The following is a 22,720-nucleotide window of genomic DNA, read 5'->3' on the forward strand; positions in this document are numbered from 1 at the left end:
TTTCAACTTGAAGGACACCTTGATGAAAGATACAATAAACATTCCTTTGCAAACAAAAAAAAGGAGAGAGATTTTCTTCAGCCAAGGGTGTAAAGAATCTAAAAGGTATTTGGCTTGAAGAATGCTAAATACACTGGTAATCTAAACTCTTCTCTTATGAGTTAGTTGAGCAAAATCAATAATCTGAAATTATATGGTAGCATGATTAAACCTTTAATTGCTGATCATCTTGATATCATGCTTCATTCTCATGCTAGTGATGATTGTTTCATGGTGTGATTAAATTGAAGTTTACTTTTTCCTATATAATGCATAACCATGAAATACACAAGTTTATGCCTCAAATCTCTAATTCAAAATAACTTGTGATAAGCTATGAATCATTGGGCATAATGAAAATGCTGTTTGCATGATATATATTTATATGCAGCATATTAGATTAATTCTTTATTCTGCTCTTTCATGTAACTACTTGAAAATAACAAAAAGAGAGAGAGATAAAGAAAAAGAAAATGAACATTGCTCCGAAGAAGTAAAAGCTAAGTAAATACTCCAATCTTAAGTAAAAGCAGCACAAGCATAATATATTCAGCATATTTGTGAGACTTGTGTGAACATTCTTTTGGAAGGGATAAAATCTGTAATTAATTATATTTAAATAGGGAGAGTTTGGAGTGAATATCTTGTTGCTAAAGAGAATAGTTTAACATTTCTACATTGCTCATTATAGGGATGGTGCCAATGGAGAGGCTAGTGGTAGTACCCGGCACTATTTGACCCAACTATTCGGTGCAGGGCATATTAGGGACGGCACAAGAGGGAGGCTAGTGGTAGTACCTCGTGCCCCTTCCAACTCCACCGGATAGGGAGCAAATAGAATATAGAGCATAGAAAAGTAAAACCGAAAAATAAATGAAGATAATCAAAATGTTCATTGAATGGTTAAAGAAAGAAATTAAAAATTTGGGGAATGAATGATAAATAAATAAAAATATATAAGAAGGTTGTGAAAAATCAAATGAAGTTTGAATCACTTGAAAACACACCTTAAGGATAAAATTAGTGCTAAATTGTATTTAAATAAAGGAAATTTTATTTGAAAAGAATTGATTTTGATCCATGACATGCTTGTTATGTTTTGCATATTTTGAATTATGTGTTTTCAATATTCAAATAGCAAAGATCTTTCCTAGATATAACTTGTAATGCTTTATGCCTATAAATTTTGATTGAAACATGTTATTACCAACAACAACATCATTTTGTTTTAATGAATATATTTTGAAAAATAAAAAAAATTTAATTTGAATTTGCAAATTAGGCAAAATGGATTGATTCTGACATATCTTTTATCTTGCCTAACATTAGTACATAATATCCTCCAATTTGTACCAAAATTCAATATGAATTACAAAGATTCTGGATGTGCTCTAATGTTCTTGAAATATGTGTCTTCAATCTTAATAATTTAAGATGAGCTACAATGTAGAAGATGCATATCTCAAATTATAATCCTGAAAGGCTCCTTGAAAATTTTTATGAAATTCAGAATCTGATGTTGTATAAAAGCTTAAACTTAATTTAAAAATGCCTCTATCATTGTATTTTTGTAACCTTCATTATATGCTTCAATAATTGCATCATTTTGGGGAATAACTCAATATGAATTTCTAGATAAAATTACAGCTTAAGAAAAATAGAATAATTTTGATGCCTTGATTGCTTGCCCTGATACGCATCTGAAACATATCATTTCTTATCTTCAAAGTGTACTAATATTGGTCTGAATGATGTGTCTTTTGATGATCTTGATTGCAAACAAATATTTTTTAATATATGATTTTATTTTGATATTGAAAAGATTTATTGTGCTTCATATATACATTGCTGAAAAACCTTGATTAAGAAATTGAGTTCTATAAATACATATACTTCAATGGTCATCTATATATTTTTTTTTCCTCTCCTACATTGTTAAAGACTTTCATCAAAATATAAATGTATATATATTATTAAAAGAGTGAATGATCTCAAGTCTAGAAATATTTCAGCTCACTCAAATGATTCTTAAAAGAAAGAAAATGTAATTACTTTTGAAAGAAATTTGAGCTTCAAAAGAATTATTTTCTGATTAATATTTCCATACATATTAAAAAAAAATATAAGAGAAAATATAATTTATTCTTGAAAGATTAAAAAGAGTGATTGCTATAAATTTTGAAAAATTCTAGATCACTCTACATTCTTGATATTATAGAAGAACAAAAAAAAGGTTTGAAAGAAAATGCATCTTTTGAGGGGGGAGCTTTAAATACTCAATCTCTTTATTGAAAATTATCTTCAAACTCTAAACTCTCAAATGGAATGATTAATTAAGGGGAAGAAAGAAAATATCAGAGTGAGAGATCATATAGAACTTAATCGTATAAATTCGCATCTAAAGATGAGACAAAGAATACGAAATGTAAAGTGGTACTAAACTTTGCGCTTCATTGAATATCTTTTGAAAGTTGGATTTCCATCTGTATTCATCGGTAAATCATTTATTTCTGAAAATTTAATTGAAAAGGATTCCATCTGTCTTAGTTTCGAAAATTTATCTTGGAATCTACTTATGAGTTCTTATTGGCTTACACTTTAGTGTTTCAATCCTGAGCCAATTCATTTTAATTGATTTTGATGCTATGATCTTTAAAGGAGTAAAAGAAAATTTTTAAGAGAGCTCTAAAAGAACTTTCAAAGCCTTGAATTTTATGTATCCTACACTGCATAAATTCATGTTTTGGTATCTATGCCCCAATACTTTTATATCATGAAAGAACTTTAAAGTCATTAAGAATTAAGGATTCAACATAATCTTATATTTTTCAAGTATATAAGGTTTGATCTTTATTTGATCTTATACTATACTCTGAAAATTAATTAGATTGCTCTCATTTTGCTATATACTTAATATATTTAAAAAAAAATGTTGGATTTTCATCCGTGCCTTTCTTTGAATATTATTCTTAATACTCCTTGAAATAACTTGAAAAAGATTCCATCTACACTTGATTTCAAAACTATCTTTGGAATCTACATTTAGAGATCACTTCTGGCTTATATCCTAAATATCTCATTCCTAAAGCCAAACACATAGAAATAAGATATGATTTTATTAGGGATCATGTGCAAAATGGAAACATATGTATTGAGCATATATGTACTGAAAAACAATTAGCTCACATATTCACAAAACCCTTGAGTGAAGATAGAGTCTGCACGCTAAGGAGGAAATTAGGCATATGTGATCCTTTTTATTGAAGAGATATAAAAGAAAGCAAGCAGTCTCATAATACATTCCTCCCATTTCTAAAAACCTATGAAACATGAGTCAAACTTGTAATCTATAGATTCCTTACTCATGTATCATTGTCCCAGAAAGAATTTATAAGGATTGGAAGCAAGAAAAATTTTTAGAAGCAAAAAGGAAGAGAAAAGAAAAATTCTGCACTTGGGTCGACCCAACCCAGAATAGGGTCGACCCAACGTTGAGTCGACCCAAGAAAATTCTTGAGTCGACCCAACGTCGGGACCCCACTGTTAAAAGGGGGACCCGTGAGCTATCTAGGGCACTGTTTACCCTTTGTCCTCTTCCGAAAACCCTATTTCCCACTCTCAATTAGAGTCTCCCTAGGCTGATCTTAGCATCTATATTTAGAGCCTAGGCTAGAAATCTAGTTCTCGTATGTATCTTGCCTTTTCTCATATGTATCTTGCTTTTTCCCTTATGAATCTTGTCTTTCCCTTATATCTTTAAATCTTGATTGTGGAACATTGTACTTTTCATCATTTTGAGCATTAATATATGAAAATGTTCCTATTTTGATCATTGAAGTCTGAAGTTTGTTCTTTATTGCATCTTTTCCCATATATATGTTTTTGATGATAACAAAAAGGGGGAGAAGAGAAGGAAAGAGTATATAAAGGAGAAGAGAAGGAAAGAGTATATAAAAGAGAAGAGAAGGAAAGAGTATATAAAGGGAGAAGAAAGAGTATTACTTTTGTGAGAAAGAGTGAGTAAAGAAGTTATGAAAAGAAAAGAGAAATAAATGGGCAAACAAATTGAAAATCATATAAGAAAGCTTACCTATCTAAGGGGGAGCAATTTGTAACAATGAAAATCATCAAATCAAAAATTTCTATCATAATTCAGAATTTGGCACATATAAATTCAGAATTTGGCACGCTCCTTTCTCACCCCGATACATAAGCTGAAACTCATATTTTATCTCAAATTTTTGAAGTTTCATTGCTAATGAATTATAAATGAAAGGGGGAGCCATTCAAAAAGTCAAATTGGCAAATTTTGAATGATATAGGGGGAGATTTCACTTATATATATGAAAAGCTGAAATTCTGAAATTCAATCCCTTTTAAACTGATTTTAAAGACAAGTATCAATAGGCTTATACTCTTTATTTTGTAATCATCAAAAAGGGGGAGATTGAGGATGATAGTGTTATTTTGATGATTAACAAGCAATTCTCTAGAGTATGCTATAAGTTAAAATTGATACTTCATTTATGAGTTCATTGCTCTCAGTACATTTGCTTAATTATATATGGTCTTGTTCATTTGGATGAAACTAACCTTGAGAATGCAGCAAAGTGTGGATTGAGTCGACCCATAGGTTGATTGGGTCGACCCCGGCACATCGAGGAATCATCTGGCACACTCCTGCAAAAACAGCACAAATGAACAGTGAGTTGGGTCGACCCAAGGTAAGCAAGAGTCGACCCAACCTCCAAAGAACCTCAAAATGCAAAGGAAGAATGCTCTCTGGATTTACTGAGAGGGTCGACCCAAGAAGAAGTTGAGTCGACCCAAGTAAACCTTGAGTCGACCCAAAGAAAGGTTGAGTCGACCCAAGTGAAGAAAGGCTGAAATTCAAGGCTCTGAATTTTCTGAAGCTGACCTTGGGTCGACCCAAAGAAAGGTTGGGTCGACCCAAGGCAACAGAAGGCTGAATTTCAAGTTTCTGTGTTTTCTGAGAGGGTCGACCCAAGAAATGGTTGAGTCGACCCAAGTGAAGGTTGGGTCGACCCAAGGACAGGTTGAGCCGACCCAAACACGGGCTGAACATAACGGCTAGTTGTGCAGAAATGCTTTTTGGACTCCCAACGGCTATAAACGGCTAGTTTCTTCAATCCAACGGTCAGAAAGGACTATTTGGAGGTTGGAGAAGTATTTAAGAGGGAGTATTCATTAGAGGAAGCAAGCTTTTGGGGAAAATACATCAAGTGCATTCAAGAGAGAACCCTAGCAAGACAAGCTTCATCAAGAGCTTCATTCAAGAATCAAAGAAAGGGATTGAGCAGATTCAAAGAGGCATTAAGAGCTCCTTCCCCCATTGAAGAGTGAAGCTTCCTTGACCAAGAAGAGCAAAGCGACTTCAAAGCGATAATTTCTTTCTAACTCTTCTTGTTGTTCATATTGCTTTATATGCTCATCTAGGAGTTTAAATCTTTTCTTTTCATTTGTATAAACACTTTGTAAAGGTTCGTTGGTAAGCCCGCAAAACTAACAAAGGTTCGTTGGTAAGCCCGCAAAACCAACAAAGGTTTTTGGTGAACCCGGAAAACCAAAGTTGTATAGGTTCGTTGGTGAGCCCGCAAAACCAACAAGGTTCTTGGTGAGCCCGGAAAACCAAGTGTATAGGTTCGTTGGTGAGCCCGTAAAACCAACAAGGTTTTTGGATTGTGAGCCCGGAAAACAATCCAACTGTAATCCGCAAGATTATAGTGAATTCCCAAGGGTACGCTTGGGGAGTGGACGTAGGTGCTAAGGAGAGCACCGAACCACTATATATTGGTGTGTTTGCATTGTGTTTGTGCTTTCATTTTCTCTTGCTTTATCTTCTCTTCTTGCATTAGATTAACTCACTTAAATAACCTAAGAGAGCATCCATTGCACTTAATTTAGAAAGTTTTAAAAGTACCAAAAATTTAGAAGAAACCAATTCACCCCCCCCCCCCTCTTGGATTGTCACCTTGGGCAACACACGGTAGCATCGGAATCCGCTTTTAGTGCAGGTCGGCGTGTTCTTGACGAAAAGAGAAGTAGGATGACGGGCGAAACGGTGGAGATGCTTCTCTGCTTCAAGGATTGGCTGGATGCTGAGGCAAGACTTCAAGATAAAGGTGGACATAATACAACATCCTCTGATGATGATGATACAAACACTACTGAAGACTGAAGACTGAAGACTGAAGAGTGAATACTGATTCACTGAATCACTGATGATTAGTAAGATTTCTTAATTTTTTTATAATTGTACATTTTTATTGTATTCTGGAGGTCAGACCAAGGTCCAAACCTCGGCCCTTTCTTAGTTTCTTATTGTATTCTAGAGGTCAGACCAAGGTCCAAACCTCCCTTCATGTACCATTTTGATTTAAATTAATAAACTGGTAGGGGTCTATGCCAAACCCCCCACCATTAAGGTGGCTTTATATTCATAAATCATAAATTCTTAGTGTTCAATATTTATTAATTTATTAAAAAAATTTATGAAGCATTAATTTTTATCGGGCCGAGCCGGGCCCAGGCCCGGACCGTGCCAGGCCCGCGTGCCAGCCCGGCCCAGGCCCTTATGGGCCGTTCCGTGCTGGCCCGCGGGCCGTGCCGTGCTTGGCCCGCGGGCCTAGACCGGGCCGTGCCGGCCCAGGCCCGAAGCGGGCCGTGCCAGGCACGGCCCGCTGGCCAGGACCCTCTAGCCCAGCACGGCCCTCTCAAAGGGGCCGTGCCAGGCACGGCCCGGCACTGTAGCTGGCGGGCCGTGCCAGGCACGGCCCGCTTCGTGCCGTGCCGTGCCGGGCCGTGGGCGGCCCGGCCCAGTGCCCATCTCTACTCTTATTCAATGCAGCATTGCATTATTACACCGACATGACCTCATCTCTGCCACCTAGGCAGCCTTGCACCAAACTTCCAATGTTCCTCTCACTAGATGTGGAAGCCCTACACCGATTATTGTAGTTTTGGACCACTACAGAAGCATACACAGACACAAGTCGTGGGGTGTGGAAAGAAGTGTTCAAAGAATTCATCTACACGGTCTTTTAACTGCAATGGTGACTTTGACCTTGTTGGGTAGTCTTTACTTTCCAAGAAAGAATTCAGATGCCAATTTAGTGGCTGACTGACTGGTCAGGGACGGCAATGGGAGATACTTTCTGTGGTATCAAAATGGAAGATACTTTCTGCCCTGCTTCAGATATTTATAAAGAGATCCATCTACTTCATCTTACAACAACTAAATTCATGGATCTAAAAGGAACCCAACTTCTACTTTTGTTCTTTGCTTTTCTGTGCTCTCAAGTGAGAAAACTCAATGGAGATTTAATCCCAGGCTGCATGCTGAGTGAAAGGAATGCTCTTCTTGGGTTCAAAGAAGGCCTCAAAGATCCCGCCAACAGGCTATCTTCTTGGGTGGGTGAGGACTGCTGCAGATGGGAAGCCGTGGCTTGTGACAACCGGACTGGCCACGTTATCAAGCTAGACCTCCAAAACCCACACCAATTCTCAGTCACTGGCGATCTGCTTCTTTACAACAAGTGGTCCTTGGGAGGTGAGTTGAGGCCTTCCTTACTTGGTCTGAAGCACCTGAATTACCTTGACTTGAGCATGAACAACTTTGGAGGACTTCGCATCCCCGAATTCGTGGGCTCATTCCGTCAGCTCAAATATCTTAACCTCTCCAATGCTGGTTTGGGTGGACTGATCCCACACCAGCTTGGGAATCTATCGAGCCTCCAATATCTTGATCTCTACAATGGTTTTGATCTCAGCATTGATAATGCCCTCTGGATTTCTCATCTTTCTTCCCTACGATATCTGAATATGACGGGTGTGGAATACGGAGATGGTGCTCACTGGCTGCAAGCACTAAACATGCTCCCTTCTATTGTTGAGGTATGCTTATCCTCTTGTGACATCAGCACCATTCTGCTCTCTCTTCCACGTGAATTTTACTTCACTTTCTGTTCTTGATCTTTCTAATAATCACCTGAATTCGACGATACCTGGTTGGTTGTTCGAGATAAGTAGCCTTGAGCACGTTGATCTCAGTGAAAATCTTATTTGGGGCATCATTCCGCCTGCAATTAACAATCTTGCTTCGCTCAAGTTTCTTGATTTATCCGGTAATCAGTTTCTTGAAGGCAAAATTCCCGTTGCACTTGGGGGTCTGTGTAAGCTGAAGCATTTGGGATTGTCAGGCATTAATATCAGCAAAAATTTGCATGAACTTGATGAAGTTTTTAGTGGATGCATCAAAAACGGCTTACAGACTCTGTATATGTGGGACACCCAGCTTAGCGGTTATTTGCCAGACTGCTTGGGGGACTTCAGAAAGCTCAAATCTCTCCATTTGGGTTCCAACTCAATTTCTGGTCCTATTCCTGCATCCATTGGAAGACTGTCGGCACTTCAAGATTTGGATCTTTGGAATAATAAATTGAATGGGACTATCCCAGAAAATCTTGGAAGGCTTACGAAGCTAGTTTCATTAGACCTCAGCTCGAACTTTTTGGAGGGTGTCATGTCTGAAGAACGGTTTGCCAATTTCACCAAACTGAATTATCTATTTCTGTCACAAAATCAATTAATTCTGAATCTGACGTCTGATTGGAGTCCCCCCTTTCAGCTTCAGGTGTTAGATATTGGTTCTTGCAAGCTGGGACCACAATTCCCAACATGGCTCCGGATGCAAGAAAATATTACATTTCTAAATATGTCTAGCACCGAAATTTCAGGCACTCTGCCAGATTGGTTTTGGAGGTCATTTTCTCGGCATATATATCACTTAGATATTTCCAACAATGGAATCGGAGGCAACGTACCTGATCTAATAGACTTCATCAACCTTCAATATTTTATATTGAGTTCTAACTACTTTGGGGGTCCTTTGCCAAATTTTTATTCTTCCAAATGAGGCATACTTTTGCTAATGCCTGGATGAATCACTCCTGAAAATGAGTTGTTTGATAGGTCTACCATAAGCATAACTCGTTAGTCAGTAAAGCCCACGGCAGGTGCTGCTCTTAGTAAAGCAAGCATTAGTAGTATCGAGCTCGGTACTCGGTTGAGGGCTAGTCTTGTATTTCGACGGTCTTTTATTACTTTGATTTTTTGATTCAAAACTGAAATTCCCTTGTCTCTTTGTCAGCTCGGATGTCCGGTACTTGATCTTTCAAAAAACCACTTGCTAGGTGAGCTCCCTGATTGTTGGAACTCATATGCCTTTATCTCTACCTTTATCATGGATTTTTCAAGCAATAGTCTATCTGGAAGCATTCCTCCATCAATCTGTTTATTACCATATCTCGAGTCATTGCATTTGAGTAATAATAATCGATCAGGAGGACTCCCTTTATCCCTGAAAGGTTGTAGGAGCTTAGTTACTCTTGATCTTGGACAGAATGGATTCAGTGGTGTGATACCTACTTGGATAGGAGAAAGTTTGTTGTCATTGAAGATCCTTCGCTTGCGATCAAACAAGCTTGTTGGAAATATTCCTCCTAACTTATCAACACTAAGTGCTCCTCAAATCCTAGATCTTGCTAATAACAATTTATCAGAAATCATTCCTTCAGGCTTTGGGAACTTCACCGCCATGAAAGTGTTACGGAAGACATATGGGCCCATTTTAAGTTATTATAAACACTATGAAAATTTGCAAGTGACCATAAAAGGAACAGACATTGAGTATGCCATATTCCTTTCACTTGTGATCGCTATGGACCTTTCAGACAATAACTTGTCTGGTAAGATACCAGAAGAACTTACCAACCTTTTTGGACTCGTGAGCTTAAATTTGTCTGGAAATCATCTAACAGGAGAGATCCCAGAAAAGATCGGTGCACTGCGACAACTGGAGTCACTCGACTTATCAAGAAACAACCTTTTCGGTGGAATTCCTTCAAGCATGATTTTCCTAACATTTTTGAGTTACTTGAACTTGTCATATAATAACTTCTCAGGAAGAGTTCCAACAGGTAATCAGCTTCAAACCTTCACAGACCCGTCTATCTATGCTGGTAATCCTAGTCTTTGTGGGTTCCCATTAACTCAAAAATGCAAAGATGCCGAGACAAACGAAGTTCCAAATGCTCCTGAAGGGGATGAACAAAATGACAATGCCATGAATGAAGACGGATCTGAAATGAAGTGGTTGTATATGAGTATGGGGCTAAGATACGCCATAGGTTTATGGGCTATTTTTGGTCCATTGTTATTCAACAGGAAATGGAGAGAAGCCTATTTTCAACTTATAGATTATGTTTATGATATGGTATATGCCGCCCTTGCAGTGATTTTCACCAGGTTTAAAGAGCACATCATTGCAGCATGACTGTTTGTCACGTTGAATTGTGTCTGCAAAAACTTTTTTCTTTTTTTATTTTTTTCTTTAAGTGCTTGTAGAAAATTTCAGAATGAATGATCTGTACTCAAAATCTAGTTTTACACAACAAACCTTGTGCCTGAACTACTCTAATAAAATAACTAGTTTCATACTAATTCACTTAGTTTATCAAGAGAGAATTGCTGATTAGGGTTTGAGGGTCAAGTCATGTTATCATGCTTAAATTATTTGAGCTTCGAGGACTAAACTCATGTGAATGATCTAAGCAGACTAAGCGTAAGCTTATTTGAATTTCTCAAAAGATTGCTCACATAGGTGCAACAGATTATGCATAAGTTATTTAATTAGCCAATTTAAGGAGTTAGTGCTTTGCTTATGCTCAATATGTTATAAAGTTAGGTTTATCTCAAAGCTTTGCTCCCATCTATGAGCACACAAGCTTTTCATCTTTTACACACCGTGAGTTGTCACACATGACATGTCGTCTTCCCAAAAAAAAAAAAAAGGATAGGTTAACTCATTGATTTGGCATCTTGAATGAAGCAACTTTTGAAAAATTTCTCTACTCCGTCCATTATTGTAAAATAAATGAAATGGTATAAAATTATCCCATTGGGATTTTTTGGGAGCAGCCTTTTGAGGTTAAACAAATCTGGTAGCTGTCATTATCAATATTCTGGTTATGAATTTATTGATTTAGGAAAAAAAAAATTGATGCTAATGCAACCTTAATGATCACCTGTTCATTAAGTAAGAAACATATTAATGAGTAATTATTTAGCTTCAGACTGCACCTCCTTTTGGGAGTGTATGTAACAAACAACTTGCTACAATAATTTTTCATTGCATAGTCCATTTAATTCTGAATGCCAGCAGCATCTTACAACTATTACGCATGCTAAGGAAGTGTTGTGCTACAAGAAGACTTTAAGATGCTACATTCCTGGAGGTTGCCAACTTGAGTTGCATGGACTAAACAGTTCTTGGCAACTGCACTCGAGGGCAATCCCGAGGTGCATGGCCCAGAGGGCCCCTGCTCAGGAGCATCCAGGTTCGAAGAAGAGTGACCCAGATTGCTGCCATATCTCATTAATCTCAGTGGGCGGACAGCCGGTGCTGGACCCAGATCACTACTTATCTGAAACGAGAAAAGCATTTACTAAGAACTGCGAACAACAGCTATTTTGTTGCCCAGGCTTCTACCTCGGTTGATATCTTAGCGAACATATTGATTTGTATCGGCATCGGATAGTCCATGACGCAGTGAAAGGTGTAAGGTTTTGGATTAACAAACGTCAAATCCAAAAAATCTGGAATCGGCCAGGAAAAAAAGAAAAATTCTCTTTAGAGTTGTTCCAATTGAATGACGGCCAAAAGTCCTTCCAAGAGCTAAAAGATGCCTTTATATAGGCTACAACATACAACCTAACCCTGACAGCAAAAAAAAATTACGAAAATACCCTTGTGCAGAATAATAAAAAATCCATAAAACAAGAGCAGAAATATAAAACTAAGCTGCTGCCATGATCTTCCGGCCTTCCTTCTTGGCTTTCTTTAAATCCAAACGCCCCATATAATCCATAGCTAACTGTTCTACATCGGTTCCCTCCACTGAAAACAACTCACCCTCAAGTTAATGTCTGGATATAGAGGCTCCTCCTAGCAATGATACAGCTCATATAGATCCGCAATATTGAATGTCTTCAAAATCTCCATATCTTAACACTACAAAAGAAAGCATATCTTAAAGCGTTAGTAGATTACCTACCAACGCCCCCCAAAGCGTGGGTAAAACGTCGGGCAGGTGGGGGTTGGCTCAGTTTACGCCGACGCTTTAAGAAAACGTTGGCCATGCATGCCGACGCTTTTAAGCATCGTTCATCTGCGAGGTAACCGACGCTTAAAAGCGTCGGCCAACTTGAACCCACGCTTCAACTAGGCCGACGCTTACAAGCGTCGGTTATGGGACCTTGCCCGACGCTATAAAGCGTCATTAAAGGCGTGCCATTGCCAACGCTTAAAAATGACGGCAATAGGATTTTTTTTTAAAAAAAAATTCGTAAAAGCAATTTTTAATACTCTGTATACATTAAATTCCAACAAAACAAATACACTAAATCACATGGATAACAAAATGCACGTCACAAACAAGAACTTTTTATTCAAAACAAAATATTCATATTATCATATTTGATTACATTGTACTTCAAAAACACACTAAAAACATACATCTCAAATTCCTAAGTAAACAATCTACGATGTATCAAGGGTCGACGGCATCATCATCTCTATGAGTAGATGAAGTATCAACAACCTACAAGAAAAAAAAATACTTTAGAAATTAAGAATACGAAAGTCATCACGCTCATACAAGAATACATTATAATTATGTAAAATATTCAAATAGATTTAGCTATATACCGGAGGAGCAAATCTCTGCAAAAAAGATGAAATATGGTCAAGCTGATCCTGCAAAGATTGTATCTTCAACTCTTGGCTCTGCTTCAACTGCGCCATATCAGTCATATGACTCTGCCTCATCTCCTCTATCCTTGTCTCATATGACTGCTTTATCTGTGCCATTTCTGTCTTCAAACTACAAACCTCTGCAGTGCTAGTACCTTGTCTGTTATCTTGGGTATATCGGCTCACTACAGATAGCTGAGTGGGGGTAACTCTGACACCGTAACCCCTCATGCGACCATAACGTTCTGGGCCCATCAATTCGGCATAGACCTGAGCCTCGACGCGACTGGCCGCGTCGGATGATGATGACTCCCGACGCGCTCTAAAATAAGAGTTATAGCTCTTTCCTATATCCCTCTCTCAAAAAAAACAGTCACATTAATATTTTAAAAGAAGTAAAATTAATAAAAAAATTGTGAACAAATAAAAAATGAATACATACAACTATATCTCTCGACTCGTTCCGGACAAAGCTGCCATCTCGGTGAGTGTGGGTCATCTTATAAAACTCTACCTCACCAGGCTCCCTTCCATGCTCTACTATCTACACATACGGAAAGTATATTGGCAAACTATATATCATGATATGTGTTATATGTTAGTAGAGTTTCAATTAGTTTCAAAAAAACTTACGAATTCATTTCTACGTCTCGCATAACTTTTCGAGCCTGAAGTGTGAGGAACTGCTTGAGATGCTCGTGCAGCTCTACCAATATTAGAATGTCTGCCAAAATAAAAGCACACAGTATAATATGATTCAATGTATATATTTGCAATCCATATTAATAATAAACATAATATAAGATATTGAAACAATATACGTAACCTGTCCTCTTTCAGAAAACCAGTAGTGAACAAGCTTCCTCCACTGCTGAGGGTATACATCAGAAGGAGTCACACGAGCAACCTTCTCCTCTGTCATACCCTCGCGCTTGAACTCCGTCTTCAATTTTGCTTTATATTCTTTCCATTTATGGTTGAGGAACTTTAGCACCCAATCATGGCTCTCTGGAGGGAGTACAAACTTACCCTACAACAAGATACAAAATGTTATAATAATATTAAATTATGGTAGTAAGCATAGTAACATTCAGGAGGTGTCAAATTAGAAAGAATAAATTCAATTCATTACCTCTGTAAGTCTAAGAAGCTCAACCTTATACGAAAGAAGCATGTCATTCCACTTCGTATAGTTGAGCGGACACAGCTGACCCTTGCGTGCAACCGATCCTAAAAAGCTTGATAGAACACTTCCAGCTCTATTGATGGGCTGCCCTAATTCGTTGCATCGAATGATGATCTTCTCACCCGGAGGAAGCTTCCACACATCCTTTGCTTGAGTGGGTCCCCGTCTCGTCCTCACCGTCCCTTGTCCATCTATTAAAATTAAATAAAATATCTTAAAAAGTTGAAGACAAATATGAACATAAAATATGAACTTTAAATCGAATTACCCTGCATTCGGAGCTCATCCTCCGGGCAATCAGCAGGAGGCTCGCGCTGAGATCCTGACTTGTGCTGCTAGTGCTCACATGGCTGCTGGGACTGCAGGGACTGATCAGAAGTAGATCTCACCTGAGAATGTTGGAACTCCACATCTCTAAATTGTCTCCCTCGGGGTATATTGTTATATGATATACACAAAAAAAATCAATATTTGGTTAAATGATAAATTTATACTAAATAAAGTGCTAATAAAAGAGAATATAATAACTCATTCAACGTATAATTGATAAATTTTACTTACCATTATGAAACTACATTATCATTCAACATCCATCCTAATCAAAGTCGTTGGCGCATTTACTTCATCAGTCGGCACAACATTATAAGGCATACACTGAGTATAAGTATCATCGTCCTTCTCTTCCAACCTTTTTCACATATCATACAAGTCCCTAGGTTTCGTCTTAATAACAAGAGACCAATTTTTATCTTTTGAGTCTTGCACAAAAAACACTTGTCGAGCTTGAGATGAAAAAACAAATGGATCATCTTTCAATAACACACCAGTATGTATCAACCTTGAAAAATTTACAAGTGTGAATCTATTTATGTCTTGCCTCAAACCTCTAGGTGAGTTTATATCCACCCAATCACATCGAAATAATACTACCTTAAACTTTCCATAATAATCTAGCTCATAAATATCTGTTAGAGCACCATAATAATTTTTTCCATCCGCCTCAACCATAACCCCACTATTTTGGATTTTTTTAAATTTCTCACGCTCTTTAGTATGAAATTTAAAACCATTTATAAATTTCAGAAGATATTTTGCCTTGCAAATTTATATATCTAACTGGAATGCTACTTCTTGTATCAATGTCCATATAAATCTAAAAGACGCAACATTTCAGACTTTCAGCAATGTATGCCTTATGTTGTAAAATCATAACAGAGAGTTTTTCACTTTGTACCATTGTGTGAACTTTATGTTTGTTATATGCACTAAAATTCTTCCTTAAGTTACATAGTTATGCCAAACTGACGATTATTTGCAGTAAGATGGGAAACAGAATTGTTAGAAGTTCAACATCAGGGTCATCATTTATCACAAATGTGCAGGGAATGGGTATGAACTGGAAACTTATTATGCTTAATCTACCAGAGAAGAGTGGTAACCAATGGTCATTTTATGTTTTAACAGGGCAGCTTATGCGCTCAACCCAAAAGATCAGAAGTTCACTTCTAGAACATATACTCCCAGGACTTCACCAAGTGAAGCAAAAGACAGTCCTGAGAACATTGAGGAGAGAATCAAACGTTTATCTAAAACTTTGGCAGACAAGGTAGAATTCTCAAATCTTTATTTTGTGCATGCTCACGTACATGTTTGTGATCTCTGACTAGTTGCTAACCCCTGGAAAAAATGGGTTACAGGCCCTGGTTTCAAAACTTCCAGATCGTGGAGATAGAATACGCAAATAGATAGCTGAATTAAATCAACAGATCTGTACAATTAGAGAATCACCACTTGACAAGTCAATAGAAAGGAAGGAACTAGAAGTAATTAATGTAGATGATCTTAGTGAGGGGATGGAAAGGATCTTATCTCTTTAAGTGTTACTGACATGCTTTTACATATTCAAGTTATTTGAGTAATGACTCTTTTGATCAACTGATGTCCACCCATGTAAAGTGATGTATTGCTTTCAGAAAATACCAATAGTTCACTAGTGTCTTCTCTTGCTTTGACCTAAAATCAAACCTTAATTATCTAAAACAAAGTGAAATGATTGAATTAGTTATGTGCTCTCAAAGTAAACCAAAACATGTTGATAACATAACTTTTCTTCATAGATTAACCATTCTTTTCTTTTCTTCATTTAATCGGAGAGCAGAATGTGTAAGAAATGATCGAAGTCATTTCTACTCAATCAATAATCTCACCTAACTTTGACAATCCGTAGTTTTAATTGTTTAGAATAGTTTAGCAGGTTTGATGCAATGTATTACAGTCGATGATTACATGAATAACAGAACAATTAATCAAAAAAAAATAAATAGAAAGATCCAAGATGTAATCAGAGAGAAGGGAGACATGAAGTGCTATCGCCATTCACCAACCCAAGAAATTAAAAATTTCCTAACAGGGCGGCCAGTCTATTCATTTCACATGTAGCCCAAAAACATTACGTGTGGGAAATTGTCACGCCCCGAGCCCGAGGCGCGGCAGACGCCGCACGCCCGCACGGCGAGCCGCACGGGCGCGCAAGGCAGCAGATTATATCAAAGCAGATACAACTATTCAAAGATGACATAATTATTTAAATTGTTCAAAAGCGGACTCACAAAACTCCAAAATAACATATGCCAACATAATTCAAATGTCCAAACTAAACTAACTAAAATGCCAATAACTGAAGAATCATCGGAAACTCTAACGCACTCCCCAATCCCGTGCGATCAAGCCTCTGGATATGAAAAATGGAGAAAACAAAATAATGAGCTACACTAGCCCAGTAAGCAACAAAATACCCCAGAGCGGGGTCAGAGCATATCAGATCAAAATACAGGATAATGTCTGGAATAAATCATAAATAACATCGTTTTGTTGTTTTCAAAACTTATTATCATTTTTCCAAAAACTCTTATACCAGAATCTCAACATATTAGGCTACGGCCACGTAACCCAGTGGCATGGGTTGCACAGAGTGCCAGAAACCACTATTGTTAATCACCGGTGGAAACGGTGTCCAGAAACCACTATTCTAATCACCGGTGGCGCGGTGTCGAAACCGGTTCCTCACAGATTATAAGTCGATAGGTCCAACGTATAATCCCCATTGGCGGGGCCAGAACAGAACAGAACAGATCATAGCCACGCTGAGAATATATATATATATAAACAGATTTCATAAATTTTTCAGTCATAGTTTACGGATTTCAGAGTAAAATTTTCAAATGAAATTTAACATGCCAGACCCATTTTACTAAATACAAAACATATTTCAGAATTTAAACTATGTATTTGAAAATCACACTTGAAGTATTAAGTTTCTTACTTCTTCTCGCTTGATTCCTACTTCAGGTAGATGGATCAGGTTCACCTGTTTAAATTTAATTAATCCTTGTTAATTCCAGAACTAAGCAAAATCCAGAAATAATTCTATTGGACACAGCCCAACAGGGCCTAGAATTGGCCCATAATGGGCATGGCCCTATAGGGCCCATATCGGATACGGCCCAATGGGCCCACATAGACTTAGCTAACTAGGGACCCCAATGTTGGCTTCTAATTGTACCTGTATATAATAAAATTTATTGCAGGGACTAATACTTAATTACAGGGTACTGTTCTATAATAAAACTTGAGTGAGGGGACTAAATAAATATTGTTGGGGACCTTTACATAATAAGTCTTTTCTATAAGGATCAAATACAAAATACAGAAGATCCTTTTTGTGAAATAATATACTGTCAAGGGCTTATCTGCAAAATTTCATTTAGTGGCCAAATGGGTTCGGGTTTCGGGTTTGGGTTCGGATTCGGGTTCCGGGCTCAGATCTGAACTGGATTTCAGTTTCGGATTTTTTTTTTTAACCGGGCCCATGTTGGGCCCACAGTGAACCGGGCCCACAGTGAACCGAGCCCACTGTGAACAGGCCCATGTTGGGCCCTGTTCGGCCCGTAGGGCCATCTTCCTCCCCCAATCCCCCCCACGGCAGGGGAAGACCGAGAGGGAGAGCGGAAGAGGAAGGGGGCGGCGGGGTGGCCAGAGGCCACCCCTCGGTCGACGGGTAGCCGGCCGCCATGGCGGCCGGCGACTGTTGCTGTGGCCGACGGGAAGGAGAAGCAACTGACTCGGTTGCTTGGGGCTGAAACAGGGAGAACAAAATCCATGAAAGCAAGGAGGAGGGAGGCTTACCGGCGGTGGCAGAGGCAGTGGGATCTCGGTCGGGGCTGCTCAATCCGACGATCAAGCGGTGGCGACGGCGACGGCGACGCTTTCCGAAAGGGAAGTGGATCCCAAAATAGGGGAGGGCACGGGTGGTGATGGTGGTGGATCCGGCGGCCCGCCAGCCACTTGGGAGGCAAGAGCAGAGGAAGAAGAGGGAGGAGAAGGAGGAGAGGAGGGGGGTTCGGTGGTGCCCTAGGGAAGAAAGGGTGGGGTTTTTATCGTCCCCACCATAACGGCCCTCCGCCGCGAAAATCGCGACGGTCGAGCGAGATCCGCGGCCGTGAATTGGCCGCGGATTGGCTAGGGGGGCACCGCGGAATACCCGCGGCGTCCTTGCCCCTTTTGGTCCCCCGGAGGAGCCGGAGAGGATGGCGATCCTCTCCGGTTCCTCCCATATCAGGATCGGGGCTGAAGTCGGCTGGGGCTGCCGACTTCAACCCCGTATCTCACATTCTCTCCCCCTTAAGAAAATTTCGTCCTCGAAATTTAAAAAAAAAACTTTAGGTCTTCCAAATTTAACATACCTTAGCTTGCAAAAAGGTCCGGATATTTTTCCTTCTTCTCATCCTCCAGCTCTCACGTGACCTCTCATTCTGAGTGATTGCTCCACTGGATCTTAACATAAGGAATCGTGCGCCTCCTCAACACTTGCTCTTTTCTATCAACCACTCGTACAGGCTGCTCAGGATATGTCAAATCTTCTCTAAGCTGCAAAGGGGCCACTTCTACCACATGGCTCATATCTGGAATATACTTTCGTAACATAGAAACATGAAAAACATTGTGAACTCCAGACAGTGAAGGTGGAAGTGCCAATTTGTAAGCCACAGCTCCTACTCTTTCCAGAATCTCAAAGGGGCCGAAATAGCGTGGACTGAGTTTTCCGCGTATTCCAAATCGCATCACCCTTTTAGTAGGAGACACTTTCAGAAACACATGATCTCCGACCTGAAATTTCAATTCTCTTCTTCTATTATCTGCATAATTTTTCTGTCTGCTCTGAGCTATCTGGAGGCGTTCCCTGATCAGCTGGATCTTCTCTACTGTTTGTTGCACAATCTCGGGGCCCATAATTTTTCTTTCACCAACATCATCCCAACAGATAGGTGATCTACACTTTCTTCCATATAGAGCCTCATAAGGTGCCATTTGAATACTTGCCTGGTAACTGTTATTATATGCAAACTCAACCAAAGGCAAGTGACGGTCCCAAGAACCTTTTATATCCATTACACAAGCTCTTAGCATATCTTCCAAGGTCTGAATGGTTCTTTCTGATTGGCCATCAGTCTGAGGGTGGAAAGCTGTGCTGAAGCTCAGAGTGGTCCCCAAGGCTTTATGCAAACTACTCCAAAAGTGAGATACAAACCGCGAGTCCCTATCGAAAATAATGGATACGGGTACTCCATGCAACCTCACTATTTGTTCAATGTAGAGCTCTGCAAACTTTTCCAAGGTCATTCCTACTTTGAATGCCAAAAAGTGTGCCGACTTTGTCAATCTGTCCACAATCACCCATATAGCATCATAACCTTTAAGAGTGCGAGGCAACCCGGAGACGAAGTCCATAGTGATGTGTTCCCACTTCCATTCAGGAAGTGGTAGGGGCTGCAACAACCCTGCCGGTCTTTGATGCTCTGCTTTAACTTGCTGACATGTCAAACACCAAGCCACAAATTGTGCAATTTCTCTCTTCATATTATTCCACCAAAATGTACCTTTCAAATTCTTATACATCTTAGTACCCCCAAGATGCACTGTATATCCAGTATTATGAGCTTCCTTCATAATTTCATTCTTTAAATCAGAGTCATTTGGAATACACATTCTGTTCCTGTATCTCAATGATCCATCCTCATGAAGTCTGAATTCTGATTGAGAACCTGATTCAATATCACTTCTAAGCTTTTGCAACTGAGGGTCATCTGCTTGAGCAATCCTGATCCTCTCTATCAAGGTAGGTTGGACACGTAAGTTTGCCAATTGTGCATCAGAGTCATGCCAACATACCTCAATTTCTGCTCTCCTCAGATCTTCCAGAATTTTCCTCTGAGAGGTGAGTAAGGCAGCAATACTACCAGTGGATTTTCTGCTTAGTGCATCTGCGACTACATTAGCTTTTCCTGGATGGTAATGAATAGTCAAATCATAATCCTTCAGTAACTCCAACCATCTTCTCTGTCTCATGTTTAGTTCCTTCTGGGTAAAAAGGTATTTCAAACTTTTGTGATCAGTGTACACCTTACAAGATTCACCATATAAATAATGTCTCCAAATTTTTAATGCAAACACAACAGCAGCAAGTTCCAGATCATGAACGGGGTAGTTCTCCTCATATGACTTTAATTGTCGGGAAGCATATGCAATAACCTTATCATTCTGCATTAGTACACAACCCAATCCTTTCTTTGAGGCATCACTGTAGATGGTATAACCTTCGCCACTAGAGGGAAGGGTAAGGATGGGAGCGGACACCAAACGTTGCTTAAGCTCCTGGAAGCTCTATTCACATTTATCTGACCACTCAAACTTAACTCCTTTACGAGTTAGTCGAGTCAAAGATGCAGCAATAGAGGAAAAATCCTCAACAAATCGTCTATAATATCCTGCTAGGCCCAAGAAGCTGCGAATCTTAGTAACACTATTGGGTCTGCTCCAGTTGACCACTGCCTCGATCTTCTTTGGATCCACATAGATACCCTCTTTAGATATTACATGCCCTAGGAACATCACACTGTCTAGCCAGAATTCACTTTTCTTCAACTTACCATACAACTGCTCTTGTCTTAGGGTTTCCAGTACTAACCTCAAATGTTGCTCGTGCTCGGCCTGGCTCCCGGAATAGATCAAGATATCATCAATAAAGACTACTACAAATTTGTCCAGAAAGGGTCTGAACACCCTGTTCATCAGATCCATAAAAGCTGCGGGGCATTTGTCAGTCCAAAAGGCATGACCAAAAATTCATAGTGCCCATAACGAGTACGAAAAGCAGTTTTAGGCACATCTTCAGCCCTTATCTTTAATTGATGGTACCCAGAACGAAGATCAATTTTAGAGAATATCTGAGCACCCTTTAACTGATCAAATAAGTCATCAATTCTTGGTAGAGGATACTTGTTCTTTATTGTTGCTTTATTTATCTCTCGATAATCAATACATAATCTCATACTACCATCCTTCTTCTTTACAAATAAGACTGGAGCTCCCCAAGGTGAAATACTAGGTCTGATGAAACCCTTATCAAGAAGATCCTGCAACTGCTCCTTTAATTCTTTCATTTCAGCTGGAGCCATTCTATAGGGGGTCTTAGAGATTGGTGTGGTACCAGGAATTAAATCAATTACAAATTCAATTTCTCTATCTGGTGGCAAGCTAGGAAGGTCTTCCGGAAAGACATCAGGGTATTCATTCACTACTCGAATATCTTCCAATCTTTGATCTGATTGTCTGGTATCAACCACTGTGGCAATATACGCCATACTCCCCTTTCTAAGCAGCCGCTTAATTTGCATAGGGGAGACAACTCGATGGGAGGTATAAGCACCACTCCCTACGAAGCTGAATTCGGTATCTCCGGGGATCTGAAAGTTTATCCGTTTCTCATGGTAATTAATGGTGGCAAATTGTGATGCTAACCAGTCCATACCGAGGATTATGTCAAAGTCATGCATATCTATAACTATCAAATCAGCAGGCAAGTCTCTACCTACTATCTGAACTGGACAAGTCTTGCAGACCAGATTACCAATCATCCCACTCCCTACAGGAGTGCTAACATGCAGATCATACTCTAATTGCACACAAGGCAGGTCATGTTTTTGCACAAATGTAGATGACACAAAGGAATGCGTAGCACCAGAATCAAATAGTGTATGAGCATAAACAGAAGCAACTGACAATGTACCTGACACCACCGTGTTGGATGCCTGAGCATCCTGCTGAGTCAGTGCATAAATACGACCCTGTGTGCGCAGTCTCCCCCCTTTCTGCTGCTTAGGAGAAGAAGGCTGAGCTGACTGAGCCGGAGCAGGAGAAGCTTGCACTTGCTGGTTTCTTGAAGTTTGAGGCCTCTGAACTGATCGAAGGTCCTGTTGAGGACACTCAGCTACCTTATGACCCTGCTGGCCGCATCTGAAACAAGCACCAGATAATCGTCTACAGTGTTCAGTCTTATGCATACCACCACATGCATCACACTTATGCTTCTCTTGCTGAATAGTCTTTCCATCAGATCCTTGCTTCCCTGATTGCCAAGATTGGTTATGTGATTTTGCAGTCTTGCTAGAATTCTGTCCACTGCGAGCATCATAATCTCTGCTTCTCTTCTTTTGTTTCTTATCTTTGGCATCATAGGTTTCTTTCCAGACAATTTCCAGATTCTTAGCCCTGTCTACCAGATCATCATAGTTTGTCGAGTGTATTGCGGCCAAACTCCGACGTAA

General features: G+C 39.3%; 1 protein-coding gene, 1 long non-coding RNA gene and 1 pseudogene across 2 annotated transcripts; all 3 read left to right on the forward strand.

The window, feature by feature from the left end:
* Positions 1-4,132: 4,132 nt before the first annotated feature.
* LOC149768036 (uncharacterized) lies at positions 4,133-6,280 on the forward strand. The gene is made up of 2 exons (XR_016399809.1): positions 4,133-5,540; positions 5,572-6,280. It is a non-coding gene; the product is annotated as an uncharacterized LOC149768036 (long non-coding RNA).
* Positions 6,281-7,200: 920 nt separating this feature from the next.
* On the forward strand, positions 7,201-9,200 carry LOC120106115 (receptor-like protein EIX1; annotated as a pseudogene).
* Positions 9,201-9,763: 563 nt separating this feature from the next.
* LOC149768037 (receptor like protein 21-like) lies at positions 9,764-10,393 on the forward strand. Its single transcript, XM_089929907.1, has one exon. It carries the CDS (start codon positions 9,779-9,781, stop codon positions 10,391-10,393), a length of 615 nt encoding a protein of 204 aa, XP_089786033.1. The 5' UTR covers positions 9,764-9,778.
* Positions 10,394-22,720: the final 12,327 nt, after the last annotated feature.

This window comes from Phoenix dactylifera, chromosome 3 (assembly GCF_051530095.1).
Source record: "Phoenix dactylifera cultivar Ajwa chromosome 3, Ajwa_hap1_PhDact_Kaust_v1.1, whole genome shotgun sequence".
NCBI lineage: Eukaryota > Viridiplantae > Streptophyta > Magnoliopsida > Arecales > Arecaceae > Phoenix > Phoenix dactylifera.